We start from the raw sequence: 27,024 nt of genomic DNA, 5'->3' as shown, positions 1-27,024 counted from the left end.
TTTAGCATTTGTGTGTGTTAGGTTGTGAGGTTAATTATTAAAGTCTTTTTTAAATGTTATACTTTTTCATCTTTATTTTAATACATCCATTGAGGATATTTGTATTACTACAGACTTGAAAGATAGAGTTAGTTTGTAAATACATACATAGTGTAATTTTCCAATTAAATTATTTACATTTTAATAACCTTTTTATGGAAAAACTACACTTAACCTACTCAATTTGTATGATATTTAACTATTTGAACTAAAGATATCAAAAGAGAGATAACTATTTGTTATTTTTAATATTACTTGTTATTGGTATTTCATAAAGACTTGAAACTGAATATCATATGAAAATTTAGGCACTTTTCTAATACTCAAAAAATGGAACGGTAAGGGAGTGTAAATATTTAAGAAGAGTTAAAAAAAACAGACAACACGCATAATACTACCATTTGGACATTTAAGACTCCCACAGTTACTTTTCTTTAAAGATCGTAACTTTCTATATCACTGTACCTTCCTGGTTTCACTTTCATTTTCTTGATAATTTTACCTTCCATAAGAATTTATGAGATTAGCTTCTAAGGATCAAATCTAAATTCTTACCAGACAATTCGGTTATTTTTTATTATTAGATATATATATGCAGGGAAATTATTACATATTATATAAAATAATCAAAGCTTTCAGAAAATATCTTATCTAGCCTTAAAAATATAATTGAAGACTTTGAGATCATATAAAACTTCAAGGACCTTTGTGTAAAACTTAACAGTAAGAACTTATATATCCAACAAAAAAACTTATCTGGCCTCAAATATATTTTAAAATGTGTAACAAAATTAACAATGATTCTAGAGATGAAGATACAAAAATTATATGTAAAAAGCCTTTTTTTTAACTTTTTGTAAAAGGCAACCTTATTCTATTTGAACACATATGATTCTGTTAGTTGCGTTATTACTGTATTTTACTTGAAACACATATTTTAGTTTACAATATTGCAATTATTAGTTTTATATTCGTAACTGCTATCCACATATATTTTTGTAACACTACATTTCAAACTACTATCTTATTTGTTTTTTTAACAAACTAAAGTAGAAACAGTACTTTTAGCCCATTTATTAATATACCAAAATGGTTCAAAATGCAAAATAACATTACTATTTCTAAAATTTAGGAAACATGGCCTGCTCTAACAAGGCACAATCCGCTGAAAGGTTAACGCAATATATCAAAAGTAATTTGTTTCATAAACATTTTGCAAAACACCTTTGCTTGGTTTACTTATATTATTTAAAAAAGAATGTTGTATTTAACACCTGGGCTGGACCCAGATGAAGTAAAAAGAAAAATACCCAAACCCCTCTGAATTTAATAGGCAACTTTTATTGTAAAGAACTCGAATCTTCATTATTGAATATCAATGAATGCTAAAATTAGTATTGAAATAGTCAGTGTTTTAATTTCTTTTTGCTAAGACTATAATACTAGATTTTATGAAATCCTGGAAATTAGTTTACCCTGATTTATTTCTGTACACTTTTTATATAAATCATTTGACTCAATACGATCAAATTTATTTCTGCCACTATATATTCACACTGTGTAACAATATTTCTAATCTAATTTTTTGTACATTTATTGAAGACGATATTATTTTTTTTTAATAACAGTTCCTACAGTGATTATAATTACAATGTATGCAATGTTCACACACAGCTTGAAGCGTTCCGGCTGGACCTATCCAACAACAGCTTTGCAGACTTTACTGCTTTGGACTTTAGCAGGATCGATAATGTATTCGTCATTGATGTAAGTTCTTCGTTTTGCAAAACTAATCTGAAGACTTTTACAGTGTTCCCAAAATATTTACGTTTATATTTAAATTATTTTTGTCTGTATATAGGTAGCCAAATGTTTTACACTTTTAAACTTCTGTTTTACGAATATATATATATATTATATATAATATATATATATTATATATATATATAATATATATAATATATATATATATATATATATATATATATATATTGAATTGAATTGAATTGCGTTTATTCAAGAAATTATATTTGGTCTTCCGATCATATGTTAGTTTGGTTATTTAAACACATATGTGAAAGAAACGGCCAAATACAAAATAATTGAATCATAACAAGTGAGGGCTCTGTGATGTAATGGTAGCACACTCACCCGGCAAGTGAGAGATCCGGGTTCGAGTCCCGGCGGAGCAAGTACTTTTTGCGATTCAATATTTATTGAAATTATATATATATATATATATATATACACATGACGCTCTGTGATGTAATGGTAGCACATTCACCCGGCAAGTGAGAGATCCGGGTTCGAGTCCCGGCGGAGCAAGCACTTTTTGCGATTCAATATTTATTGAAATTATATATATATATATATATATATATATATATACACATGACGCTCTGTGGTGTAATGGTAGCACATTCACCCGGCAAGTGAGAGGTCCGGGTTCGACTCCCGGCGAAGCAAGTACTTTTTGTGATTCAATGTTTATTGAAATTTTATATATATATATATATATATATATATACACGAGTGTGTGTGCGCGCGCGCGCGCGTGTGTGTAAATATATACGGAGATCAGAAGATTAAAACATGTATGAATGTATCGTTTAGGAATATATGAATCACCATAACTTAAACAATCTTGTTATTCTAGGGTATACTAAGCACAATTAAAGAAAATTTATTTATGACGTTCCAAAGGCTGACATATCTTACCTTTGGTAACCCAATGCTGTATAAACTGATTACTTGTCAGCATTGCGTTGGGAGCCATGAAAAAGTTCTAATGTAAAAATTAAAATGTATGCATTATTCACACAGATGTGCATTAAGTTTTCACTCTTGCAACTCTAAAATATAAAACAAATAAGAAAGATTACATTTTGAGCCTATTTTTATTTTGTATTGTGGATTATCGCCCATGAGAAGTTGCAGTAAAAGTAAAACTATTCAGCCCATTCGTACGTTCTAAGCATCTTCATAAACAGTTTGTTTAGTTAAAAATAATTAAACGAATGTAAAATACCTATAGTTTACGGGCATTATCTCAACATCATCCCGGTAGTATACCGTATACTATATTTTTACAAATAATAAAAGTTTTAAATTCTCGTAAGACCTTCCAGACGATTAATGATTGTAAACGTTTACGTAAATTTAAATGTGCTTAAATTTGTAATATGTGGTTTTGATTTATTTGGGTCCAATGTTGAACTATTAGATTTAGCATCAAATTTAATATCATTTGTGTCTTCGGATTTCAGTGGTTTCTGTTTTAAACTTTGGACATTGCCGTAATTTAATTGACTGATCCTACCACAAAATAACATTTTGTACGTGCATACTTACAAGGAGGCTTACAGAACAAATCCTGAAATACAATGTTTGCAGAATGGTACAAAATGACTTTTCATAAATATTAAAGGCATGTTGTGTATTACATTAATTATTTTCTTACAATATTTCACCTGCACAGTATAAATGAAATGGTCCTGAAAGTTTACTATTATATGGACACGTGCAAATAAAACATTGTATTCTATTTCCGTAGGTGTGTTCATTTATCGTGACCTGTATCATGATATTCGTCCAGTTCATGACGAAGCCTAACTAAGATTCCCAAGGCTTCAAACACGTGACCTAAAATAATCCGTAATTGCAACGGATGCCTATAATTTTACAGATAAGGATTGCATAATGAATATGTAATTGCATTGTATAAGTGATATTTAACGATTAAATAGATTTTTATGTTTCATGTGTTTTAATTATTTCCACGTAGACAATCCAAACTTCTAAAGACGAAGTATACTAGGTCTTTATAATATCGATGGCCCCGCATTGTATGATATCGATATTTAAATCCGAGTTAAAGATAACGTTAGAGATAGTTAGATGCAAAGTCTGTGATCGTAGTACATTTTATCAGTGTCATCGACTTGTACTAAATCGACACTCCCTTTTATTTCGTTGCATGAGATACTCGAATAGGCCAGTGCGGCCAGTGGTCCTTCAGGGTGGACAGATCAAAGGTTAAAGGAGGTTAGCTTCTCCATAAACTAAGAAATCTTCCATCCGTTAAGGACATAATAACCTAACTATATTGAAATGAATAGGAAATACATTTATTTGTTTGTTTGGATTAGTTTATTTTAGAATCGTTAAGCCATTTTATCTTATTAAATTATAGAATATTTTTGGAATCACACTCTAAGAGTATTTAGACGCTCCTAAATGGATAGTTCGTATAGTTCATTTGAAATTCAGTATGGAGGTTTTACTTAATTAAAGTATTTTGTTAGGTATTAGTATTCTTTTTCTGCTGTGTAATATACACTTCTTTAAACTTTTATTCTTGTACAATACAGCTATTGGGATACGTTTTAGTTCACATTGATATTTTATTTATTTATGATATAAACGTAATAACTATCACTTCTAACAACTTATAACTGATTATGAAACACACTTACAAAACTGGCAAACAATTTTATCTTACAGTGAAATGTCTCAGATAAATTTTATAGATTAAATTTTCATAGCTAGTTAAGAATAACTGCATTTTCACGTGTCTTCAGTAGTGTATACACTCAACATTTACAATTAGAAGTAGAAAATGTATCAAGTTATGATGTTACGATCTTCATAAAATATTGGTTACTCTTTGAACTAATCTAACAAAAATGATCATAATGAACGTCGATATGACACAGAAATAACTTTATTCCTTACAATTTCTCTTTTCAATCAGAATTTTAAGTCGACTTATGGCAATAATTTAAATTATATAATCAATCATGATTCAAATACAAATTATTAATTAAAGGTAATAGTCATTTTTATGAATAGGCTACTATAATAATCCAACACTTTTATTTTCCTGGAAACATCCAAATCCAAATTAAAAGTAGTATAATGAAGGAGACAAGACGTAACGTATCGCACGTTTCCTCGGATTGAACTGACTCTCGCCGCGTGAACCATCGTTAAGACTCACTTGACATTTTGAGATGTGTCTCGGCCTCTCACTCCAGGCCATTACTTGTCAGCCTTTTCAAATTAATTAGTTCCGAGATACTTAGTATATCTGTTTTTACATGCAACATGCATGTTTACAAAATTAGTTTAAGTACATAAATAATTATACAATAATATCGAACAAGCGTATGTAAAAATGCCATACCAACTCGAGCAAATATTTTGAATCCAAAAGATTTCATGTACGACTCATACAACAAAAAATTTTTTAATATACTATGTGTTTAAAACTAAAGTTGATAAGCCCAAGTTTTTTTGTGTAGTATTTGATATAATGTAGTGTAAAAAAAGTTAAGAACATGTTTTTTTTTTCTAAAAAGTCTAAATTTATGCACAATGACCTGTGAACCGGTCCTTACCTATCGGACTTTTATTTCAATATACAGGGTATTCCGTAACTCTCTGGATAAAGGTATACCAAGTTATTGCTCAGGTCAAGACCTGACCTAACTATATTTCAACATACGAACATGGTTTTTTTATAAAACAATGAGTATCTTATACACCAATAAATTATATTATAAAACACTCTGATCACACTTACCACGGCCAGCTAGTAAAAAATATCGTTCAAATATCATTAGTATTTTAAAAATGGCGGCAATTAAACCTTTTATATTTTAAACATCTCAATTCTCAAGAATTACAATAAAAATAGTTTTTACAAGAATTTATCATAAATACACTAAATTTATCAAAATAGAATAAAAATGGTTGATTTAGAGCAGACTTACAGTAAAAAGTCATGGCCCATATTGAAAACTGCCGGTTATTAGGTTTTTGTATTGTTGGCTATTCGCTGAGCACCTCAATGTGGGCCATGTCTTTAAGATAGTTGTAACAATTTCTAATATCCGTTATATGCGTTAATATGTTTTAGTAGTTATTTTTGAACTACTTTCTTTACTATACAAAATTAATAACATTACAAATCTCCCTTTACATTATAATACTTTAAAGACGAAAATTTATACTAAATATATTTATAAATTTACGAGTATTGAAAACGGATTCACTACGTACTTGTTTATGAAATGCCAGCTTCATCGTTATAAACGACAACTAATCAAGGAAACAGGATTTTTCCGGACATTTGCCATCGTTCAGTGAAACAAGAAAACAGTAACACTACGTTTCCTGACTTAGGCGTGCCACAACGCTTTAGTAAGATTTGTTTATTTTAACCTAGTTTGTAATTATGTATTAGGTTAGTTCTTTACCTGAAGAAGAGATCAGATTGCAGATCTCGAAACGTAGTGTTACTGTTTTCTTGTTTCACTGAACGATGGCAAATGTCCGGAAAAATCCTGTTTCCTTGACAACTAATCAAATCTAGAAATATTTCCCAAATGTATTTATTCTTCTTGTTATTTCACACATTATTTGTAGCTATGTTAATTATTATCCCTAATATTGTCAATATAAGTACCAACAGGCAATGGGAGAGATATTTCTTTGAAATTCTTTTCAATAATTAATTTATTAATATACAAATAACTTTGTATGTTGCATTTATAAAACAAAGTATTTATATTGGTGTAGTACTGTTAGTGTTAAATTAGTTTAATTTTATGAATCAAAATGCTATCATACATCAGCTTGAGCACAGCCACTATTATACAATACAGGTAACGCTACTGTCTCAGTGTAATTGACGTTACACATCAACGGCAGCAGGAAAATGCGACAATAGCGTGTTCAGTATCGCCTGTCGTCTCACAATAGTAGGGATTGTCTACTCACTCTGTCTCCGACTGGTATAGTCTGTATTGACTCTGTCATGTCAGTGTGCAGTAGAGGGGTCTTCGACTCAAACAGTCTACCAGAAAAATCACATGACCTTATTCATCTACATATTAGATGAATAATGTTTACAACAAATTCTTTTACAAACTCTTATAAAAGAATATTTTGAAACGAAAATGTTTTAACAGAAAGATATTTATAAAATATGCTACACATTACATGAACTTGTTCGGAAATATAAAATACGATGGATCATACTTTACAAACTAGATTCACAGAATATTACAGAATATTTTTCTTAAATGCTGTTTTCCTCTCCGTGAGAAAGATTTAGAGTCTCTTAAGGATGTGGTCATGAGAGTTTCTTGGCCGGAAGCCAGGCCTGTATTCTACACCACAAAGACGTGTCAGAATTATTTCTTTGTAATTTCTAACCTTTAATTACTAACTCTACACTATATTGTAAAGTCATTGCGTTACTAACACTGCAGAGCTTTCATTACAGTAGTCTATATATTGCTAAACCGTTTGCGTAACTCAAGGGCTTTTGTGTTCATATATGCACGAGCAACATGGTCGAATATATTTATTCCTTACTCAAAAACACATTTAATGCACGTTGTTCCTACAATAATAAACAGTAGTTTTGATTAAGGGTAAATTTTGTGAAGTGGACACACAACATAGTGGTTGTGATTCCTGCCTTATGCCTGTCACAACGCTCTGGTATGTTTTGTTTATTTTTATCTAGATATTAATTATGTGTTAGTTAGTAATCTAGATATGAAACATCATAATGTCTCCATCGTGAGACCAGTATCAAAGGTAAGGAAATATTATTAATATTGCTACATATCTTATATCATAAACTCCATGTACTAAAACAACAGAGAAGAAGAAAGAGAATTATAGTGTTAGTTTAACAGGAGCCTTGTCATATAGAATAATGTTTTGCACGCTATCAAATGTCAGGAAACGAGACGGTGTGGTTAACCTGACAACATTCATTTCTACTGAGAATGAAAACGCTACAAGCGTTATCAGGTGCCATTTATATACTGTCAGAGCGATTTGTCGGTCCTAGTAAATAACTATAGAGACATGGGTTAGGGTTTTCCTTATTATATTTCAATCTTTTCATCCATAAAATTTAAAAATAACTAATTACTAATATAAGTTATTACATTTTACAGCGGTGTACATAATTTAAATTTATTAATTTTATATGTTAAAATTTGTCTTTTGGTGATGGAAAGTATTATAAAGAAATTAAATATTGAAATCCTTAAATATAAAAATTTGCAATATGAATAAAGTTTCTCCATTCAAATGGGAGTAACACTATTATATACTTTTTAATGTACTATATCGAATTCTGAAGTGAAAAATAGAATACTACAAAACACACAGTACTTTGATTACGTTTGATTCAACGTCAAGCAAATATGTAAATGTTAATACAGTAATTACACATTCAGCCAAACTCTTTTCATAGTGCATAACTTGGATTGTCACAAAGTAAACTGTTCCTAACAATAAATTGAGTGTAGCACTTGTCAATTTGGATTTAGATCACATTAGTACCATAACTAGTAATAAAAAATATGACAACATTACAGTTTCAATAGTTAGATTATTTATGGTTTATTTCTTTCGTTTTATTGTTATTTACAAGACGAATAATGTACTACAATACTTTAAAATTATTACCAAAGATTGTTCTTAAACTAAAACAATTTCCCGTCAAAATATTTTTCTTATATACCCTTACTTGGCAGTGATTATAGTCATACAAAATCATAAGTGAACAAAATAATTCTTGGTAACGCTAAACTTCAATCCTTAAATACATACAGGACTCAAATTAAGGTCTTCCCTAGAGATCCTTCATGTATTAGGTGGAGCAGTAGAGCAGCAGAAGACTGGGCTAGATAACTCGTCTGTTCATAGATCGTGTGAGGTTGGGTATGAGTTAAAATAAGACTGTGTTCATTTGACACGTATATTTGACACACTAATTGATAATTACTTCCATCTAGCGTTATTATTGCATATTTTTCTCCTCCGTTTATAACCATAACAATCCAAAAATTTTGCGGTTCACTTGTGTAATATTAGAGTGTATATTAAATTAAACGCATTAAAAATCATTTACGTGAGAGTAACAATAATACTGTACGAAGATAGGGTTTAAAAGTTGTATCTACACAGTAAGCATATTAAGTGTATACATTACTGACAAGGTGCAAGTTTGTCTGCCAAAATGTAAATTTAATTTGTAAAAATGAGTTTTATCAATGCTTAAATATTGTAAACAGTATTTCCGAAGTCGGTTGATGTAATAAAACGGAGTGTTAAAATATTGAAACAGTGTGGTTTGAAATAATTACTGATTTTTAATATTAAAGACTACAATATCGGATTGGTTTCAATGAATGAAGGATTGCAAAAGATATTGTTAAAGAAAGGACAAAGGACTCTCTCAACATCGGTTTCCGTGGTTACTGAATTGTCGCCCACGCTGGAAACAAACAATTCAATTTTATCTTCAGTTTCTCTTCCATTACTTATGATAAATGCGATCAACATTGCTTAGAATCTTGTTTTGTAGAACAATTCACTTTTTGTAAACCTATTTCATGGATCTTCATTTTATATGATCTGTTTTTGTACTGATATTAACTTATTATTAATACTCCTCATTTATTCCAATAACTCCTCTGTATTATGTATTACATAAGTCTTTAAAGAACAAAAGTCGTATAAGTTAACTTAATAAAAACAGTAAATAATACCTTTTTCCGACACAATCTTTAAATACGTATTGTATTCATAAAAACTACTTTAGTTTTATAAATGAGCGAGGGAGAGATATCAGCACTTGTCCTTCAAATTCCAATTCAAAGTTAATCACGGCCAAACCGCCCTGTACCCACGGCATGGTTGCTCTCACTCTCGACACGACCTACATCTCCTCTCTACATATTTACTCTCTGCTAATGACTTCATCTCACCCTCTCTAGCACATCACTCCTTTATTATTTTACCAGATTCTTATCCCTTTGTAACTCTTGATGTGCCCTGTTGTGTGTGGTATAGTGTATGTTCTCCGGCATACGTGGACTATCCGTCAGTGAGGTCCTGTGGAGCCTTCCCTAATAATCTCTCTCTCTCTCTCTCTCTCTCTCTCTCTCTCTCTCTCTCTCTCTCTCTCTCGTGTGCCAAGTCCAGGTACTTATCTTGTGGTTGAGTTATCATACTAGTATTATTCAAAAATAACTGATTAATAAATTTTATTTCTTTTATCCACACTACTATTACGATATGCCTCTATACTAGAGGGGGTTTATTTAACATGAGAGTAAAATTACATCATACAGTTTTGTTTAATTTGCACTGACAATGGTTAATTTTAAGGAATCAAAACATTAAGCGTTGTTTAATTTCACAAAACATAAAACACTGTGTATTAAACCATATTATATTGGTGTTTTGCAACCAATATAATATGTGCTTCACTTGCTCTTTTTGGGTTTCCGTCTAGTCCTGTTCAAACTATACGGAAGAGTGGTATAATCGAGTGACTCCAGTTTTTTTTTTCCATTCAAGGCAAACAGAACAAGATAAGTGCACACTTGTTTTTTCCCCTACCAATTAAGGTAGGAGTTAGTAGAAGGCAGGGTTGCACCAGGTCAAAACGATTACATCAGTGTTTTCATCGTCATTAATGCCATGCATGTTTGGTATCATTAAATTTAACCAAAGTTTATTTTCCTGTGTTAGCAGTCTGCTTTCCTGATATGCATCCCCATGAAGGTTCATGTGGTCGTTTATATTACCAGTGTTGATAATTTGTAGTCATAACGTAAACTTACTTATATATCAACTTAGATGTCCTTTTGAGGTGTATTGTTATCTCAAAATTGAAATTTTACTAATTTAATATTTGATTTCAGTAACGAATAAAATAATTCTAAAAATAAACTGTTGTAAATAGTTGAAGTTTTTCTGATTATTTTATGAGAGAATTATTATAGTTATAATAATAAGGTTGATTGAACACGCTTAGTAAGATGGAAATTATTAGGCTGTGGAGAATAAATGTTTTGGTTTATTGAGAGACATTTATATTCTAGTTAGATATGCATTGTGAGATAAAAGAACATTTTTATCTAACAACAACAACACTTCCGTTTAAAAGGCATTTCCTAGGTTTAATTTTGGTATCAACGTGAATTCAACTCTCGTCCTTTTCGAAGTAAACAGTTTTATTAATGGCCATGCTTCAAGAAATGTTTTGTTTAATAAGGTTTATTGTTCTTGGATTTATGAACAACCGAATTGGTATAAATTTAAAAAGTAATTCTGTTTTCATTCCAACTAAATAATTGCAGGAGAACAGGATGTTATCGAAGGGAACGAGAAACACTATGAAGGTGACAAGAGGTCCCCGAGCTTGTAACTGTAATTGGCAACTTCAGCGCAAACAAGGCAATTCTCGGGTGACCAAGAGACACTTTACTTCTTTCCCTAATGTTAATATTATTTCTCTAACTTCACACTGTGATACTATGCAGCTTTATTAAAAATAATAAGAATGTTTCCCAATAAAATATTTTCAAGTGTTTAACAGCCGTCCTAAATAAAATTATCAGTAATTTTCTCCAAAAAATTATTATAAAAGGTTAGGAAATTTTACTAATTTTTACATAGGCGGATTATCTAGCATAATTACAAACCAAACTAACAGCTATTATAGTTATGTTACTTTAAAGGTTTCCCGAGTTTTAGTACCGATGAAATTAGATCATTTTTGGATGACTTATGATATAATAATATAAAATAAATATATGTTGCAAGGACGTAGTTGCAACTCTTTAAACAGTACAATTAAGTATATAAACATATGGAGAATATGAGTATATTTATTCTTTTAATAAATAAAGCAATAAATTTTGTAATAAAGCTAAACATTTCATCATACAACAACTATCCCCAACCTAACATTAACTTATGGTCAAAGAGTATATAATTAGTACAAAAAATGTATGAAGCAGTTCAAAACAAATTAAAAGTTATGGCATATAAATGTCATATAGATAACAGAATTAAACTTCCTAAGTTGGTTTCTATGGATATATTATACTTACATTGTATTAAACCAAACGTAATTAATATAAAAAAAAATGTTTCGAGACATTTCTTAGTAAATTAAAAAAATAATTAACCAAACCCAATATAATCGTTACTATGTTATTAGTTTACATTTCATTTTTATAGTAAAGTTCCTTCTTTGTGATCAAATTAAATACGGACGAGAAAATATAAATTCAAATTTAATTATATGTAAATATTTTATCAAAAAAATTATAATTTTAAATTAAAAATATCCGGATACGTTTTATGATTCTAAACAAACAAAGTGCAATATTTATGTCTTCTTAAAAAAAGGTATATTATTAACTTCGATATAAATGACTTTTTACTTATTTTATGAACAGATTGTTCTTATAGGTGATTTTCGTTGTTTAATGTACCCAAAAGATGAAGTGACTTAACACAAAGTAACTCAAGCCGAAGTTTCCTTTCGTGACATCCTTCTTTCCCTCCACAAAGGCCTCAATTAGCAAAGCATGCCTGGAACTTTAATTATGTGGCTACTTTGTTTTATTTTAACTTTAACGTGGCCCAACATCATCTCAGTGCTTTTAACCAGCTTTTCTCTACCTGTGTCCTTTAGAGATATGCATTAACCTTAATATTGAAGTAAACTGGATCGTAATATCTATTTTCTTTGCAGTGTAAAAATATCATATTAAAATTAAATTTACGTATCCATTGTAAAAGTATCATTATTGTCTTATTTAAAATTTAAATTGCAATAACTTTTTATAACCAATTAACATAATTTAATCAAATAAATATATACTTATAACGATATTTATCCGCCGTGCTAAACACTTTTTTATTCCTTTTCAATTTAAATGTGTTCTAGTAAATTAAAGAAAGCAAATTGTTTATTATATAGCAGAATATATAATTGTAATTAATTAAAATTTTATACCTATTATAAAACGAAAAGGCTAAAAGGTTTGATAGGATGATAATAGGCTCCTAAGTAACGAATATTTTGTAATTGACACTTGGACATGTTAAACAACGATGGTTAGTTAGTCACTAAACACATTATAGACTGGAAAATAACATTTTTTTATGTTTATAGACTCTATATGTTATAAAATATGTCTATGAAAGTTTTAGCAAAAACAGAAATGCTCTTTAAAATCAATATTTGCTTTCAAATCATATATCCCGTAGTTGCATATACACTTTCCTCTCAATAACTGATAGCTTCAGTTTTGGTTTAAATTTATTAGAGATAGCCAGTAATGAAATGTTTTCTTATTAATTTCTTAATAAAACCCTTTTTGTAGGCAAGACTTTTATTGGCAAAACCTCAGTTAGATGAACCAAAATAGTTCCGTTTTATTTTTACCTGAAATACTAAATATTTATTTACAATAATAAAAATGTCTTAATAACTTTTGAACTGAAAGTCACAACGAGAAGTTTTTAAACTTGTTTTTTATGTTTATTTATATAACAACTAATTGTAAATGAATAAATGTATTTCAAATTTTGAAAGTGTTCCGTAAAATACAGACATAAAATGCGTTATGAGTATGTGTGGGTATCGGAATTCAATCATAATTGAATAGAATGAAAACCAAATATTTTTAAAACATCTCACTACTCTCTCATAAACAACGATGTGGTACACAATATGTTATCCCTTGATCATATTTTATTGTTTATGTTACATATACTAACTAATAATTTTACATTTATGGGTACATATTTCAGTTTTTTATATAAGCACTTAAGTTACCGGAATTGAAAATAAACATATTCTATTTACTTATAGAAATATCATATTTATTTTACTTTTAATTTTCGATACATTTTATAACGATCTTTCAATTTGAAAAACTCTTGCAAAATTTAAATTTTCTATATATGTTATTACTCTATAATCGTCACAAGCTTATGTTCTTAGACATTAGGATATTTTGCTTCAAAACTAAACAAACAGAACTTGTTGGTAAATTTATAACTAAAAACTTTGAACCACACTTTAAAAATAACTCTGCTGTACTTAAATTTATTGTCCAGTGGTTACAACCAGTTCTTAGTTTTTATATAAACAATGTAGGAGTACACAACAACACTAGTCACGTTGCAGACTTCGCTGAGGCCGCATGCAAAACTTCAAGTCTATACTCATAGATTCATTAGGTACTGTATTCATTAGGTACTATGCCATACGTTAAAATGCCATATGATCTACTGAGTTCACTTACACATTTATTTATTCTACATTTTTTCCGTTGCCATCATGGTTACACATAAGGCCTAAGTACAAATGTGTACATGCACCATTATCATAAGCAATGTTTTTTTATGTAGAATTGAAGCTTTATGGACAATTTTAAGTGTATAGGTTGGATCTTTTTTAAATATCGTGCGGAGGGTCAGAGAGACACAATTGAACACTTTTCATCTCCTTCAGTAATAAACTTCGCTAGCGCTTTGCTCATAAAGTCATATCTCAATCGATGCCTGCCTATTAAAACCCGTCTGTCTGATACGTGAAATTAGCAATTGCACCAACTGACACTTAATTTGTCAATATGAAAATAATAGTAAACAATTACGCTACTAGAATTGAAACATCAATATCATTAGCAAATTCCATAATTTTTTATTTAAATTAATGTTATCATGTATTCAGAAACAATACTGCACTTTATCCTATGCACACACCAGCCTATGCTGGCTAACTTGGCTCCTAGCTGTTTGAACTTAGAACTGATTATTGAATTCGTTATTTTTAATTATATTTCATTTAAGTAGCTTTTGTTGCGAAGACATGTTAATTTTATAAATAATAATATAAACATAAAATAACTCATTTCAAGTAAATGATTATCAACAATACTAATGTTCCCTCGTTGCAATAAAGACGATTGCGATGGGTGAGTAAATTCATCACAGAACTAAATAGAAGATTGTTTCACTTACAATGTTTCCCCATCGGTTTTGGAACAAGTGTTTCCCCAGCAACACGCAGCCTGACGCTCTTCAATGTTTGTTCTCACAAGGATCAAGAGAGAGAAGACTTGTAATTGAAAACGCCCCGTGTTGAACCTTTAAGCTCTTTTGGAATAAACTAAAAAAACACTAGATTAAATTTTAAGTTGTTATTGTTATTCTATGTTTGTTTATTCCTTCATAATATTGTTGCTTACATTTTTATGTTTGTTTTATGGTGTCAGACAGTGAATAAACAAATAGGCACAAATAGTGTTATAAATAGACCAGCATAACGGAGTATCAAAAAGCTTGACAGAAGGCAAGAATAGAACGAATGTACTATCATATCGTTAAACAGACAGACGATCTGACTTGATCTTTTGACCCCAAAGTAAATAGAGTTCTTCTTTGGATCAAGAACACATCCACAAATCCCACATCTGAAGTCTCTATGACTTTATATCAGCATGTATCATAGATACAGATGGAGGAACAGACGGATGATCTACCCTTCACATCTCAATAGGGCTCTCCCTTAGACAAATAGGAACCTAATAATTGAATACTCTGTACAGAACCTTCAGTTTAGTAAGTGAGTTTTAGATAGACGAGTCATTCTCTAACAAAATAATAGGTAGTCACCAACCACTTATGAGTACATATATGTATTTTAGCTTTGGTTTGTATTGGTAAATTCATTTTTTATTTGCAAGTAATGACAATCAATAGCGTTTACTTTTAGTATTGTTGATATTAACATAACCTCAGCGTAGATTTCGCCCCCTTAATCTCTATACTACAGAGTCTCATGTTAATTGTGAGAGAGGGCTTCTTAACCATAAGTTTGCATGGCATTTTACATACTTTTCTTTTTTACTTTTAATAAACACATATTATATCCTCCATTGCTGAGTTTCGAGATAAATTTTCAGGCTAGTCAGTATGAGTCATAGTAATAACATATTTTTAGTGCCTTTACAACAAAACTGTCATTGGTGGTTAGGAAAAATGGATTAATGAAACAGTACACACAAAAGATTTATTTTCCTAACTTTTAACAAAATAACATTTATTTAATTTTCCAATTAAAGTGAAGACTTTCCTTAATTAGATGGCCAATTACGGAACTCACAACCGTTATCAACAGCTAAACCAGTACCGCTGTCAAACAGTGTATTGACCTGTACACAAGTAAACGATGCCGAGTATTTTGGCTTGGTAGCCTGGGCGAAGAACTGTATTCGGTACCTGACGCTGTGACTTCTCCTCGTAGTGCGTATGAAGAACAAGAAGTGGTTGTCGGAGGGTAGGATTATGTACCCGACCTCTCCAGGCCAACGCGTATCAAAGGCGTCGTTCAACCAATAGTTGCCCCACTTGAGTCCGTCCATTTTCAACTCACAAACAATACTGACGTGTTGGTATTTTATTGCATCACCTTGCACGAACTGGTCGATTACCTTTCTGCAATAACAAAATGTCATAATATTAATACATATTCAGTTAAATCGGTACTTATCCATTATTCCGACTACTCTTATGTTTTACACTCTTACATTCTTCACTCTTCGGTTAAACATTACAAGAAATTAACCAACCTCCATGTACGGTTACACATTACAAGAACTTACCCAACCATAGAGTTTGATTTTGTTACTTGCAAGGAGTTGGTAGATGAGGGATTAGTTCAGTTAGTTCTGAGGGCCGACTTTAAGAGTTGCGTAACGACTACCATGTGCGCTGTTTCCTTCCATGATATTTGCAAGCTTTCAAGATAAACAACCGTCTCTGTTAATATTTAAGCATGTTCTGTATTGCTATTTCGAGTGATCATTCATTCCTCTTCCGTTGTCAGCAGAGCTGAACTTTGAAAGCGGACTATAGTTCAATAGTTCCGACTCTAGTGAGAGGACCCGAACAGAGGCACCAACTGATGACTTGCAACTGCATCAACGGAGCAAGTGAGAGATAGTAATACGCAGATCATGAGCGAATCGCCTCAAGGATCTGGGTCGCGTAATGATCTAAGATCCGTCAGATCATCTGATGAAATGAGCCGGGTCATTTGGTGAGCTGACTCCTGACTGAACGAACCATCGCGTCGCGACCTGCGTGCCGATAGTCGCCAGCCAGTCTTATTCTTCGGTTCTCGTAGTTCTTTATGATCTGAGTGATCCACTAGACATAGAGGAAACCCGTTATAAATCTGAATTTATTATGGATGACAGTTACACTACGTTTAAAACTATTATAGTTTATTGACAAATCTTTGACCATTAAAACCTATTTTACAGTACAGATAATAATAACGATAATTTTTCTTACAATTATATTTCATGGTACACGGGGACGAAATTTTATTGAAATAAATTTAAATTTTTTTTATATTGAAAACAACACTTAATTTATGAACTAAAATAATTGATTGCATCAAGATGAAATAGGTTACTAAATTAATTGATAATTTGTAATTGGTACCCTTGATGAGCTGATCGCGCAGACGGCACGGCGTACTTGAGTGCGTGACATAAGTGATTTGAATGATTTGAAGATCCGGCTCATGAGCCGGTTCATTTCAGTGATCTGATCAGAATACGCCAGATCATTCCAAAGACCCGTTCTTCCCATCACTAGTGGGAGAGACGGGAAGTTCACATCACACCACTCCAAAGTAACCGGAAAGCCTCGCAGCGCTCACTTTTGACGTGCCTCAATTCATAGCAACGTATAGCTTATTTTTGTATAACTACTTCAGTTAAATCCATAACTTTCCTGTACGTTTATTAACCTACCTGACTCATATTTTAACCTATATTTATTTTTATAACAAAATAAGAGCATCACTAAACGAACTTCTGACTGCCTTAGACGTCCTCCAATCTATTATACCCGATAGCCTAAAGCCTTACATTGGGTATAAACAGACTCGCCGACAAGACGTGACGGATCACCGAACTGATCGTTCCTAATTATATAAGATAAAACGACGAAACAATTCAACACGAAGTTTGTATTCTTGCCCTAATTATTTTTATATGATATTATAGTTGTGTGACTTGTTATTTTTGACATGAAACCCACAAAATAAGATTGGTTGTATAATGAATAACTACTGTTATCTGTTCATGCAATAGAGTCTCACCTGCACATTGGTCAAAGAACCTATTGATCGAATTCGGCTGTAATGCAGTATGTATTTTATTACATAACGTATATGAACAAAACTCAATTATATTTATAGCCTGTTATACTTGTAACGACTAATGTGTGCACTAATTTTATTTATTGCCGACCTAAAAAATTTACATAAAACTATATAAATAATTATTTATTTTTATATTAGTCCCTGCAAGTTAACTTACATAGGTGCGTTGATTCTCCTGTCTTCGTGAAGAACATTTCCTCTGTGTTTCTTTATATTGTCTGGAAGACTGTCCCACTTGTTTCTGTCGTAGACTGGATCGCTTGCCTTGATCTTGTTTATCACTGCGTCATAACAAGGAACGGAATTTATTAGGCCACGACCTTCGGTCTCGCAGATGACCAGAAGACTCAGGCATGCCAACACAAGAGACACCAACATGATTATTGACACCTCGAGACGGAAACCTAAACAAAGAAGGATAAAAATGTTAAACAGTACGAACTGCTCACTTCATTTTATTATTCACAGTTTTAATAATCCACGACAATATTTTTGACTTAATGAAAAATTGTTATAGTTATGTTTGAGAAATTGCAATATATTGCAGTTAAATGTAACGATTCAATAAGTAAGAAAGGTGTAATGGCTAGAATTTCAGTTTCACACAAATAACATACATTATTTCTAGACATAACAGTAAAGTAATGTCACACTTATTTAAAACTTTGACGCAAAATTTGCTTTTATAACAATTGTTTTAACATCTCATTTTAATATTTACGATCTCTGTTTATATAAATGTTTATTCAACACTCAATATGTAAAGGATATTTTATTCCGGTGACAGCAGTTTAACCATTCCTTAGGGTAACGTATTAAATATGTTTCATTTTATACTATGTTCGTACAAATTTATTAATGATAATGTTTTAGTAAAGAATATTTACAACTATATTGTGTTTTACGATGTCATTGATGGTTACCATGTACTTGCCATACATTTAATAATTACTTGCAATGCATGCAAGAAACGATTCCACATGTTCGAAGTGTATTTCATTAATCGTGTTTGGCTAAAATATGTATATTTTTGTAAACGTGGTTTTTAGGAAGTTGTTAAACAAGTAAATAGTGTTTTTTTTTTTTTTTTTTTTTTTTTTTTTTTTTTTTTTTTTTGCAAAGCAGCACCGGTTTATGAATAAGATTACTGTATTGTAGTGCAATATATCTCAAGATGTTTCAGGTGGCGGGCTTTCAAATGTTTGCGTATTAAACAATATCATTACGGCAATAAAAAAATAGTAATTCCTGTAATACTTGGGTTATCATAAATGAACTTGGTTTTGGGAATGCTGATTATACGACCCTTAAATAAATTCACTACCTAGCCCTATTGTGAAAGTAAATACCACTTAACCACGTTAAGGAAAAACATTAACTTCTAAAACTTTTTCATTACTACGACGCTCAGGCGTCGTATGATGGTTATGATTTCTATGATCTATGGACATGAACCATCATAGAAGTTATTCTTGTCTATGTATAAATAAGGTTTTATGCAAATTTCAAGTTTTGAGGTTAAGTATTTGTCAAGACAGCTTGCCAAATAATACATTTAGATTGTTCCATATATTCAAACGTCTACGCACCTACCTAAAATTATGTTGTATGACGTGTAATAGTTAGGCTACATGTGTGATATATCATATTTTTAGTCTCTTATGAGTACACTGAGTTTGTTTGCAAGTCAATTTGTTCTGTTACTTTATTGTTGCCAACATTGTTACCCATATGTAACCCTATGTTACACTACTCACTAATGCTGAGCCAAATGCAATGAAATGACATGCACCATTATTGAACTCAGTATTTATAATATAGAAATGAAACTTGAGGGAGTTTCAAGTCTTTAGGTCAGTTCGTTTTGCAGATTTTGTTCAGACAGATAGAAAGAAATACAATTTTTCCGTAACCACGAGTGATAGGCTTCGCCTAAGCTGAATCAATGAATGTATAATAAGTAAAAATTAATTAATTCTATATAAATTATTTGCAACTATGGTCTAGTAAAAAATACACTCTATATAATTCATTTTAACAAAAGGTTTCAGTATTGAAATTCAACTTTTTCAGTTGACATTTCAAAATGTCTTCTATCATTCTAGTTACAACTCTACCAGAGTAGTGTTCCTTAATTGCAAATATCGAATTTTCTAATTTTAACAGACAAACTTGTAAGGATAATTCATTTAACGGTTGGTTATTAACCTGCTTTTCGATTCGAATAATTTTAATAAATTTAACAAGAAACCAAATCTAAGTACACAAATGATTTATATTAAAACTTCAAACAAAACACAATTTTTTTTAAATATCTGTTTAAGGTTCTACTTTAAATTTAAGTATATAGTTGTAAAAGTACGAAATTAATCCGTAGCGTTTATTTGGAAAAAGGATTAAATACAATATACTCGTTGCAGAATGTATTAATTTTATTGTTTAAACACGTGTGTTTAAATCTTTATTTTACTTATGAACCTAAAAGTACATTGTAATACAGCCTACCTATCACTTGTAACAATTAAAGATTGACAAACAACTTAACGGATAACTATTGAAATCGAAAACTTAGGATACTTACCCTCCAAACCAATTAAAGCCCTAGGTGTAAATGACTGAAAACCGAATTCTCTTATATAACTTGTTTTTAAAATGAGTTGGAATGTATCTTTTCATACGTTACTAAACGTTCTTTATTGTATTATCCAAACTCTTTGCACAGGTGTTAATGATTAGCACTAATTCTTCTACCTTGTATTTAGTTTCGGAATCATTCGATATAGATTCAGCTTTGGGAAACGTGATTCTTGATATAGCTTTTCACGCTTTTGGAAAGTGGTTTGCTAAGGGAGGTTTCCTAAAAGTCTTAAATCATAATTAAGTATTTTTTATAATACTTTTAATATTATTTTCTTCCTGTTAAAATTAAATTTACAATATAATTCTAATAGGGAAAAGTCTACTCTTGCTTTCATAAATTTTCTTTGCTGCCTTAATCACATCTCTTTTTTAGCCTACCTCAGCTTTTTATATAAGATTAGTTATAGCAAAATCCCCGTAAATATCGCACTTAATGAAAATATAGTGATTCAAGTTGAGGAATTGTAAGCCTGATATTCTTGATTAGGAAATTACATAATATTAAAACTTGAAACGTATATTTAAATTTAATGAGCTACTATAAGGCAAACCATCACAAATTTAACTGACCCTATTTAAAAACCAATAAAAACACACATATTCTAATATTTAACAGTATACATCCAATTGACTGTAAAAGATCTACAAAGTGTACAAAAATGTACAAACAATTTTTATCTACTTAATTGTAAAATATATTGTTGTAATAATATAGACCTAATAAGAAGTGAAAAGTTTGGATAACAATATATACAGAAATAAGGCTCAAAGAATACATATGTCCACACCAAATGCCGTATCGTTAACTGTGAAAGCCAGATTTTACTACCAACCTGAACTAAATTTCTTTGAGACATTTGGTTTTAGCAATGGGACTCAATCTGGTTGTGTTTGCAGTGGCCGATGAACAATTACATAGATCAAAAAGTGACAGTCCAGGTACGTAGAGTCTATCCAAAGACCTTGAAACTGGCTTTATTTGGTTTGCAGACGGTAACATAACTATTATTTGTATGTCAGACTGTCAGATTTAAGTAGTCTATATCGAGCTAAGAAAACTAAAACATAGTTAAAAGGGTTTTCCCATTTTCAACCCTTATAAGACCCTCTCACTTATACGCTTACCAAAACTAGTACGGTGGACAATCGTTTTATATCTTACAAAAACTCCATCGATTTCAAGAATTCAGATCATTATACCAACTGTCTCTTGGCTCCTGTACCGTTACTGGCTGAGCTTTAGCGAAGCCCATTACTCGTGACGCTGGACAAATTACATTTCTCTCTGTCTATTCTCCTATACTTCTGCCCCATATCTTGAAAACTAACTGGCCATTAGCCTTGGCACTGTGAATAAGGTTCATTTCTTTATAAGCTGCATTGATTTTTCTTGATGGTGCATGTCAATCCGTAGAATTTGGTGACCGTTAGTGAATATTTGACATTAGTATTATAGCTAACTATGATGGCCAGGAGAAAAAAAGAATATATACATATATAAATATATGTATATATATATATATATATATATATATATATATATATATATATTTGTAAACAAACTGAATACACTTATAATAGATTCAAACACACGACATATCAGCTCACGCATAATAACTATCCCATAAAAAACAACATCATTTCATGAAAAAAGTATCACGGAATCTTTTATTACTATTAATAGGTAAATAATGATATTTAATTTAGTAAATAATTCTACATAATTATAATACATTTCGTCCTCAAAATGAGGTGAAAAATGTTTTGGAAAAAATCTGAATAGTTAAAATAAACAAAAATTGTCTCCTCGACATTGCAGATTATTTGTCTGAGTCAAATAATTTCAATTCATAAATTAAAACACGGCATTACGGTTTCATGATGCTACTTTCTGCTAAAATTTCTGCTAAGTTTTATTGTTAGTTAATTTTACATTTTTAAATTTTAAAGCCGAAATCTTAAAAAAAAAAATTAAAGGGGGAATATCTTTCAAGACCCATGAACAAATATTGTAAAAGTATTAAATTTCATACCTAATTTACTGTGCGACTGTTTCTGGGTTATGTAATAAATTATTTTAACTACTTTAATGCAACCCGTTAATTCAGTAGTTGTTCCATTAAATCATAAACAATTTTTTTTAGTTCACCTAGGATTAGTGTTAATTTTTAAGTTGGGCCGAAATAGACGGCAAATAATGTGTCTTTATAATATGATTAAGTGATTCAACTTTTATGGTTGAAGCTTAAAATTCTAGCTGGTCTTTTATATTATTTAGATAGTTTATGTATTGTGTTTCAACATTAATTATTATCTTATTCTTCTTTACAGTAATTGAAACCAAATAATACCTGATAGGGAAAAAGATGAATATTACTCTATTCTACGTTCATTCGTTCATAATGCCCTTTGTTTTAGAACATCTGAAATATAACATGACAATGAACAATATGATCATTGTTTTCATGTATGATAACAGAGTGACGCCTTTGTTACATTCAGTTTGGAAAGTACAGTTTCAGTGTAACGTGTATGTATGATTGTATTGTCTCTCTACATGTTTCATGAAAGTAGCACTTAGACTAGGAGAAACACCTGTCAGATTTTATTACAACCTAGAATCACTGTTTAGAGACTATGTCTCTAACATATGTATTTATATATTAAAGACATAGTAATACGTGTTCAATGATAAAATGGCCTATTTGCAAAAATTTTTATTATGACGCAATTTTCCCTAACTTTCGTATCCCGGAGCAAAAGTATTAATGTCGTATTATATTTTTATAAAATGTTTATATGAGACTTTGCTTGCAGATTTGTGCAAAGTAGAAGTTAGTAGCCTCCATAGTGACAGCACCTATGGTGTAAAAGATGTATCCCAGATTCATGTTCAGAGATGCAGGAGTTAAGTGAAATAGGAATAGGCTCTTTTATCCACCATTGCGATTGTCGAAACATTTCTGGTTCGAATTAATTACCTATCCGACGTTAATTTTTCTTTGTTTCCCAAATAAATAAAATAGGTACATATGTAAGTTTTGGAAAACAACCTTGCTCAAAAACCTATACTTCCTGCTCTTATAATGTATGTCCGGTTTGAGTTTGGCTTTATGTCTCGATGAATGATATATACATACGAGAAATTGAGCAGCCAAATTTAGTAAAATTATGTCTAATTCAGGCCCTACAATATCACTTAAACTATAATATGTATAGTTTCAACGGTTTAGTTGGACTTGACTCGACCAGTAAAATGTTTACATTTGTAGTTATTGGAGCATCCAATAAATACAAATACAATTCTGTCATTCTGGCAAATTTTCAATCTCTGGTATTAAGAGAATAGTGGGAAATCTTTCAGTTCAAACGACATTTCAAAACAATCTTTCGTTGAAGAGTTTGTGTGAAACTAGTTGCTCTTTCTGGGCATTTAAGTGTCTATTTCTCTGATTTTTCCTGAAACAACCATACAAATTCAGTCAGAATGTCAAAAAAGTCAACCAGATAGAATTCGTTATGAGCAGCTTTATGGTTTAAGGTGGATTTCCACAGTGTTCCAATAGTATTCTTAATCCAATAAATGTCTTCATTTCTTCACTGGCGCAACACGTATTAAAGTAGATACCATTAAATATTTTCAAAAAAATTGAAACACAAAAATATTTTATTGTCTATTCAGACTTCTGAAAAAAACATCAGTCATATTAGGATTATTTTTAACAAATAGTTTCATTATTTTCTGAAATTAAAATATTGCAAGAAACTTTTAAAAATGGTCTCTCTTTTTAGATGCTTCTAAAACTACAAGGAATATGATAAAATAAACCGAATTTGTCTAGCCATTCTTGAGTTTACAGCTTAGCAAGCCATTTAGTAATTAATTTTTATTATTTTATCTATCTGTAATAGGTATAGGAAGTACATTGCTTAACCCTGCTGGAATCAAGCTCACGATAAAATTTTTCAGGTAATTGTATATGTAAGTCAGACTCACACATTCTAAGACTAACCTTTCTCGACAAGACGAGTGGGAACTAGGACAAAGACAAGCACGTATCTGCTTCATATCCCGCATTTCTAAGCAGTATAGCAGTTATATTTTAGTTTTAATTTTCCCAACACTTAATAACAATATAAGTACGATAGTTAATTAGTTTTATAATCGGTTAACTATTATTTAACCCATTTACTTATTAATTAATTATCCTCCGTTCATTGATTGATTTTTGGCTAACACCGGTTATATTAGGTTCATTATTTCTCATCACAAATACGCACCACTTTAAAGTGAAATAACTGAGAAAACATAAGTAGAGGGGTGTTCATGAAGGAAGACATAGAGTGATAAATTCTGTATATTTCTCCATCGGAATTCTCCACTGGGCGAATTAATCTCTTTGAATTCATCTACTGAAATTGGCTTGTCTGACTCGAATCTCTTCACTGGAAGTAGCCTTCTACCCTTCTGGGATTTAAAAGCCTTGTTTATAATAACATTCCGATTATATATAGTTTTAATACTGATTTAATTTGCATATATTAAAATTATGGCTTTTTTAATTTACACACAGGTGACGACTGTATTTTTACTATGTACCTTTATGATGCTTCCAGGTGAACTATTTTATTTAGCACCAATCCAGATCTCCATAAAACGATTCCATTAATTAATAAACCTCATAAACATAAAATGAACATCAAACAATGATGCAAGTTTATTACTTTTTTAGTAGTTTAAAAAGAGACGTATAGTCTCTTTTACTTATAGGTAACCTACTATAAAACCTGTAGTTTCTCAAAAACCCACTGTATTTCCACAATTGCTTGCCCCTATTAAGTTTTCATATAAATTTACAGACGATGTGAGTGAATATGAATTGTCTGTCTGAAACGACTGGAGAAAAAAATATTTAATATTTTTGTTATCAAAGTAGTAGGAAAGAAATTGTTCCTCGTATTTATTCCTGATACATTTCATTTGTCATAATTGTAATTCGAACACACAAAACACAATTTCTCTTGCACTTGTAAAGTTTCCTGTAGGAAAATAAATGTTTGAATGAATGGTGAAAAATATTCAAACACAAAAGTCGTAAATCTTAATCTTGACCTTCAAAAGATATGAATCAAAATAGTATTTAGGGCAAATGATTAATTTAACATTTCTTGGGGTTTTGCTAAGAAACTATTTTTACTTATAAATAAATTGTGAGTAAACCATGAAGATGCAACATCAAATTAGCAAAATAATACATTTTTAAATAGTGGAAAAACTATTGTAATGCACATAATTTGAGATTTCTCAAGAAATGTTTAATCTTGACTTTACGTTTTGCATGAAACCCAATTTCTACCTGACCATGTCTGATCATGGCATTTAGCTGAACATAATTGAAGCTTTTTTTCTCAGGAGGCTGAACATATTTCACTTTTCATCCGTAAGTCTGTCTATCTGCAAGCTATATCAAGAATGAAATGAGCTTTATATACTTGAAATCTTGCATGCAATCTCAGCGAAGCCTTTTAGGCGACACGAATATACTACTAGCCTGTTACACATTGACGGATATAAATCGTGTTGTAATAAAGCAATACTTTAATAGTAAAAATTACAAAATAGCATAAAAACAACCTTTTTCCAACTCATTCTGTTTTATGAACATTAGTATTCCTTCACCTTCTGGTGCTTTTGCCCATAAAACTGTTCTAATTTTATGAACATCAAACCGATGAACCGATACCACAGAGTATTGTATGGACAGAAGGAACATAAGAAAGTGTTTTTGCACAAGCAGATATATGGACGTCTTGCCCTCTGACATTAAGGTAAAAATATTTTAGTTCATTCGACAAAGAGGATGTACAGTTTGTAAAGTTAACAAAATTGTCGGGCGTAATGTTGTATTGTGTTTGTGCGTATTAAAAGAACAATAAATATGTGTGTTTAAAAAATTATCGGTTCGTCACTTACTTGCTGTGCTCAAACTGTCACAGTTCTGTTATTATTAACTGTAATAAAACGTATGTACATGCAGTCTGCTCAAAATTTCGTGTAGCTTTAAAATATTAAAACGACATTTATTAGAAGATCAGCACACAGGGTACAGTGTTTAATTTAATGTAACGTACCATTTTATATTTATAAAAAGATTACTGGTTAACAAAAATTCTATTTATGTTTAACTTTCTTCATAGGTTTTATGAATTAACTCATAAAAATCGAGTTTTATATTCTACTATTTGGATGATTGATAAAC

At 30.7% G+C, this 27,024-nt stretch overlaps 1 protein-coding gene across 1 annotated transcript; it reads right to left on the bottom strand.

Moving 5' to 3' along the window:
- Positions 1–15,936: 15,936 nt before the first annotated feature.
- Positions 15,937–20,741, bottom strand: LOC124356235. Its single transcript, XM_046807420.1, has 3 exons — positions 20,706–20,741; positions 18,282–18,528; positions 15,937–16,383 (listed from the first exon to the last, which is right to left on the bottom strand). The coding sequence occupies exons 2-3, from the start codon at positions 18,500–18,502 to the stop codon at positions 16,023–16,025; spliced, it is 582 nt and encodes a 193-aa protein (XP_046663376.1). The 5' UTR covers positions 18,503–18,528; positions 20,706–20,741; the 3' UTR covers positions 15,937–16,022.
- Positions 20,742–27,024: the final 6,283 nt, after the last annotated feature.

Source organism: Homalodisca vitripennis, chromosome 2, assembly GCF_021130785.1.
Source record: "Homalodisca vitripennis isolate AUS2020 chromosome 2, UT_GWSS_2.1, whole genome shotgun sequence".
NCBI lineage: Eukaryota > Metazoa > Arthropoda > Insecta > Hemiptera > Cicadellidae > Homalodisca > Homalodisca vitripennis.
This window is presented reverse-complemented; position numbering and strand designations above follow the sequence as displayed.

Excerpts from the sequence above, each read along its gene's own strand:
- LOC124356235 (XM_046807420.1), bottom strand. The coding sequence starts at position 18,502 with ATGTTGGTGTCTCTTGTGTTGGCATGCCTGAGTCTTCTGGTCATCTGC. Across the intron at positions 16,384-18,281 it reads AGGAGAATCAACGCACCTAT|AAAGGTAATCGACCAGTTCG; the intron begins GTAAGTTAACTT and ends TTGTTATTGCAG.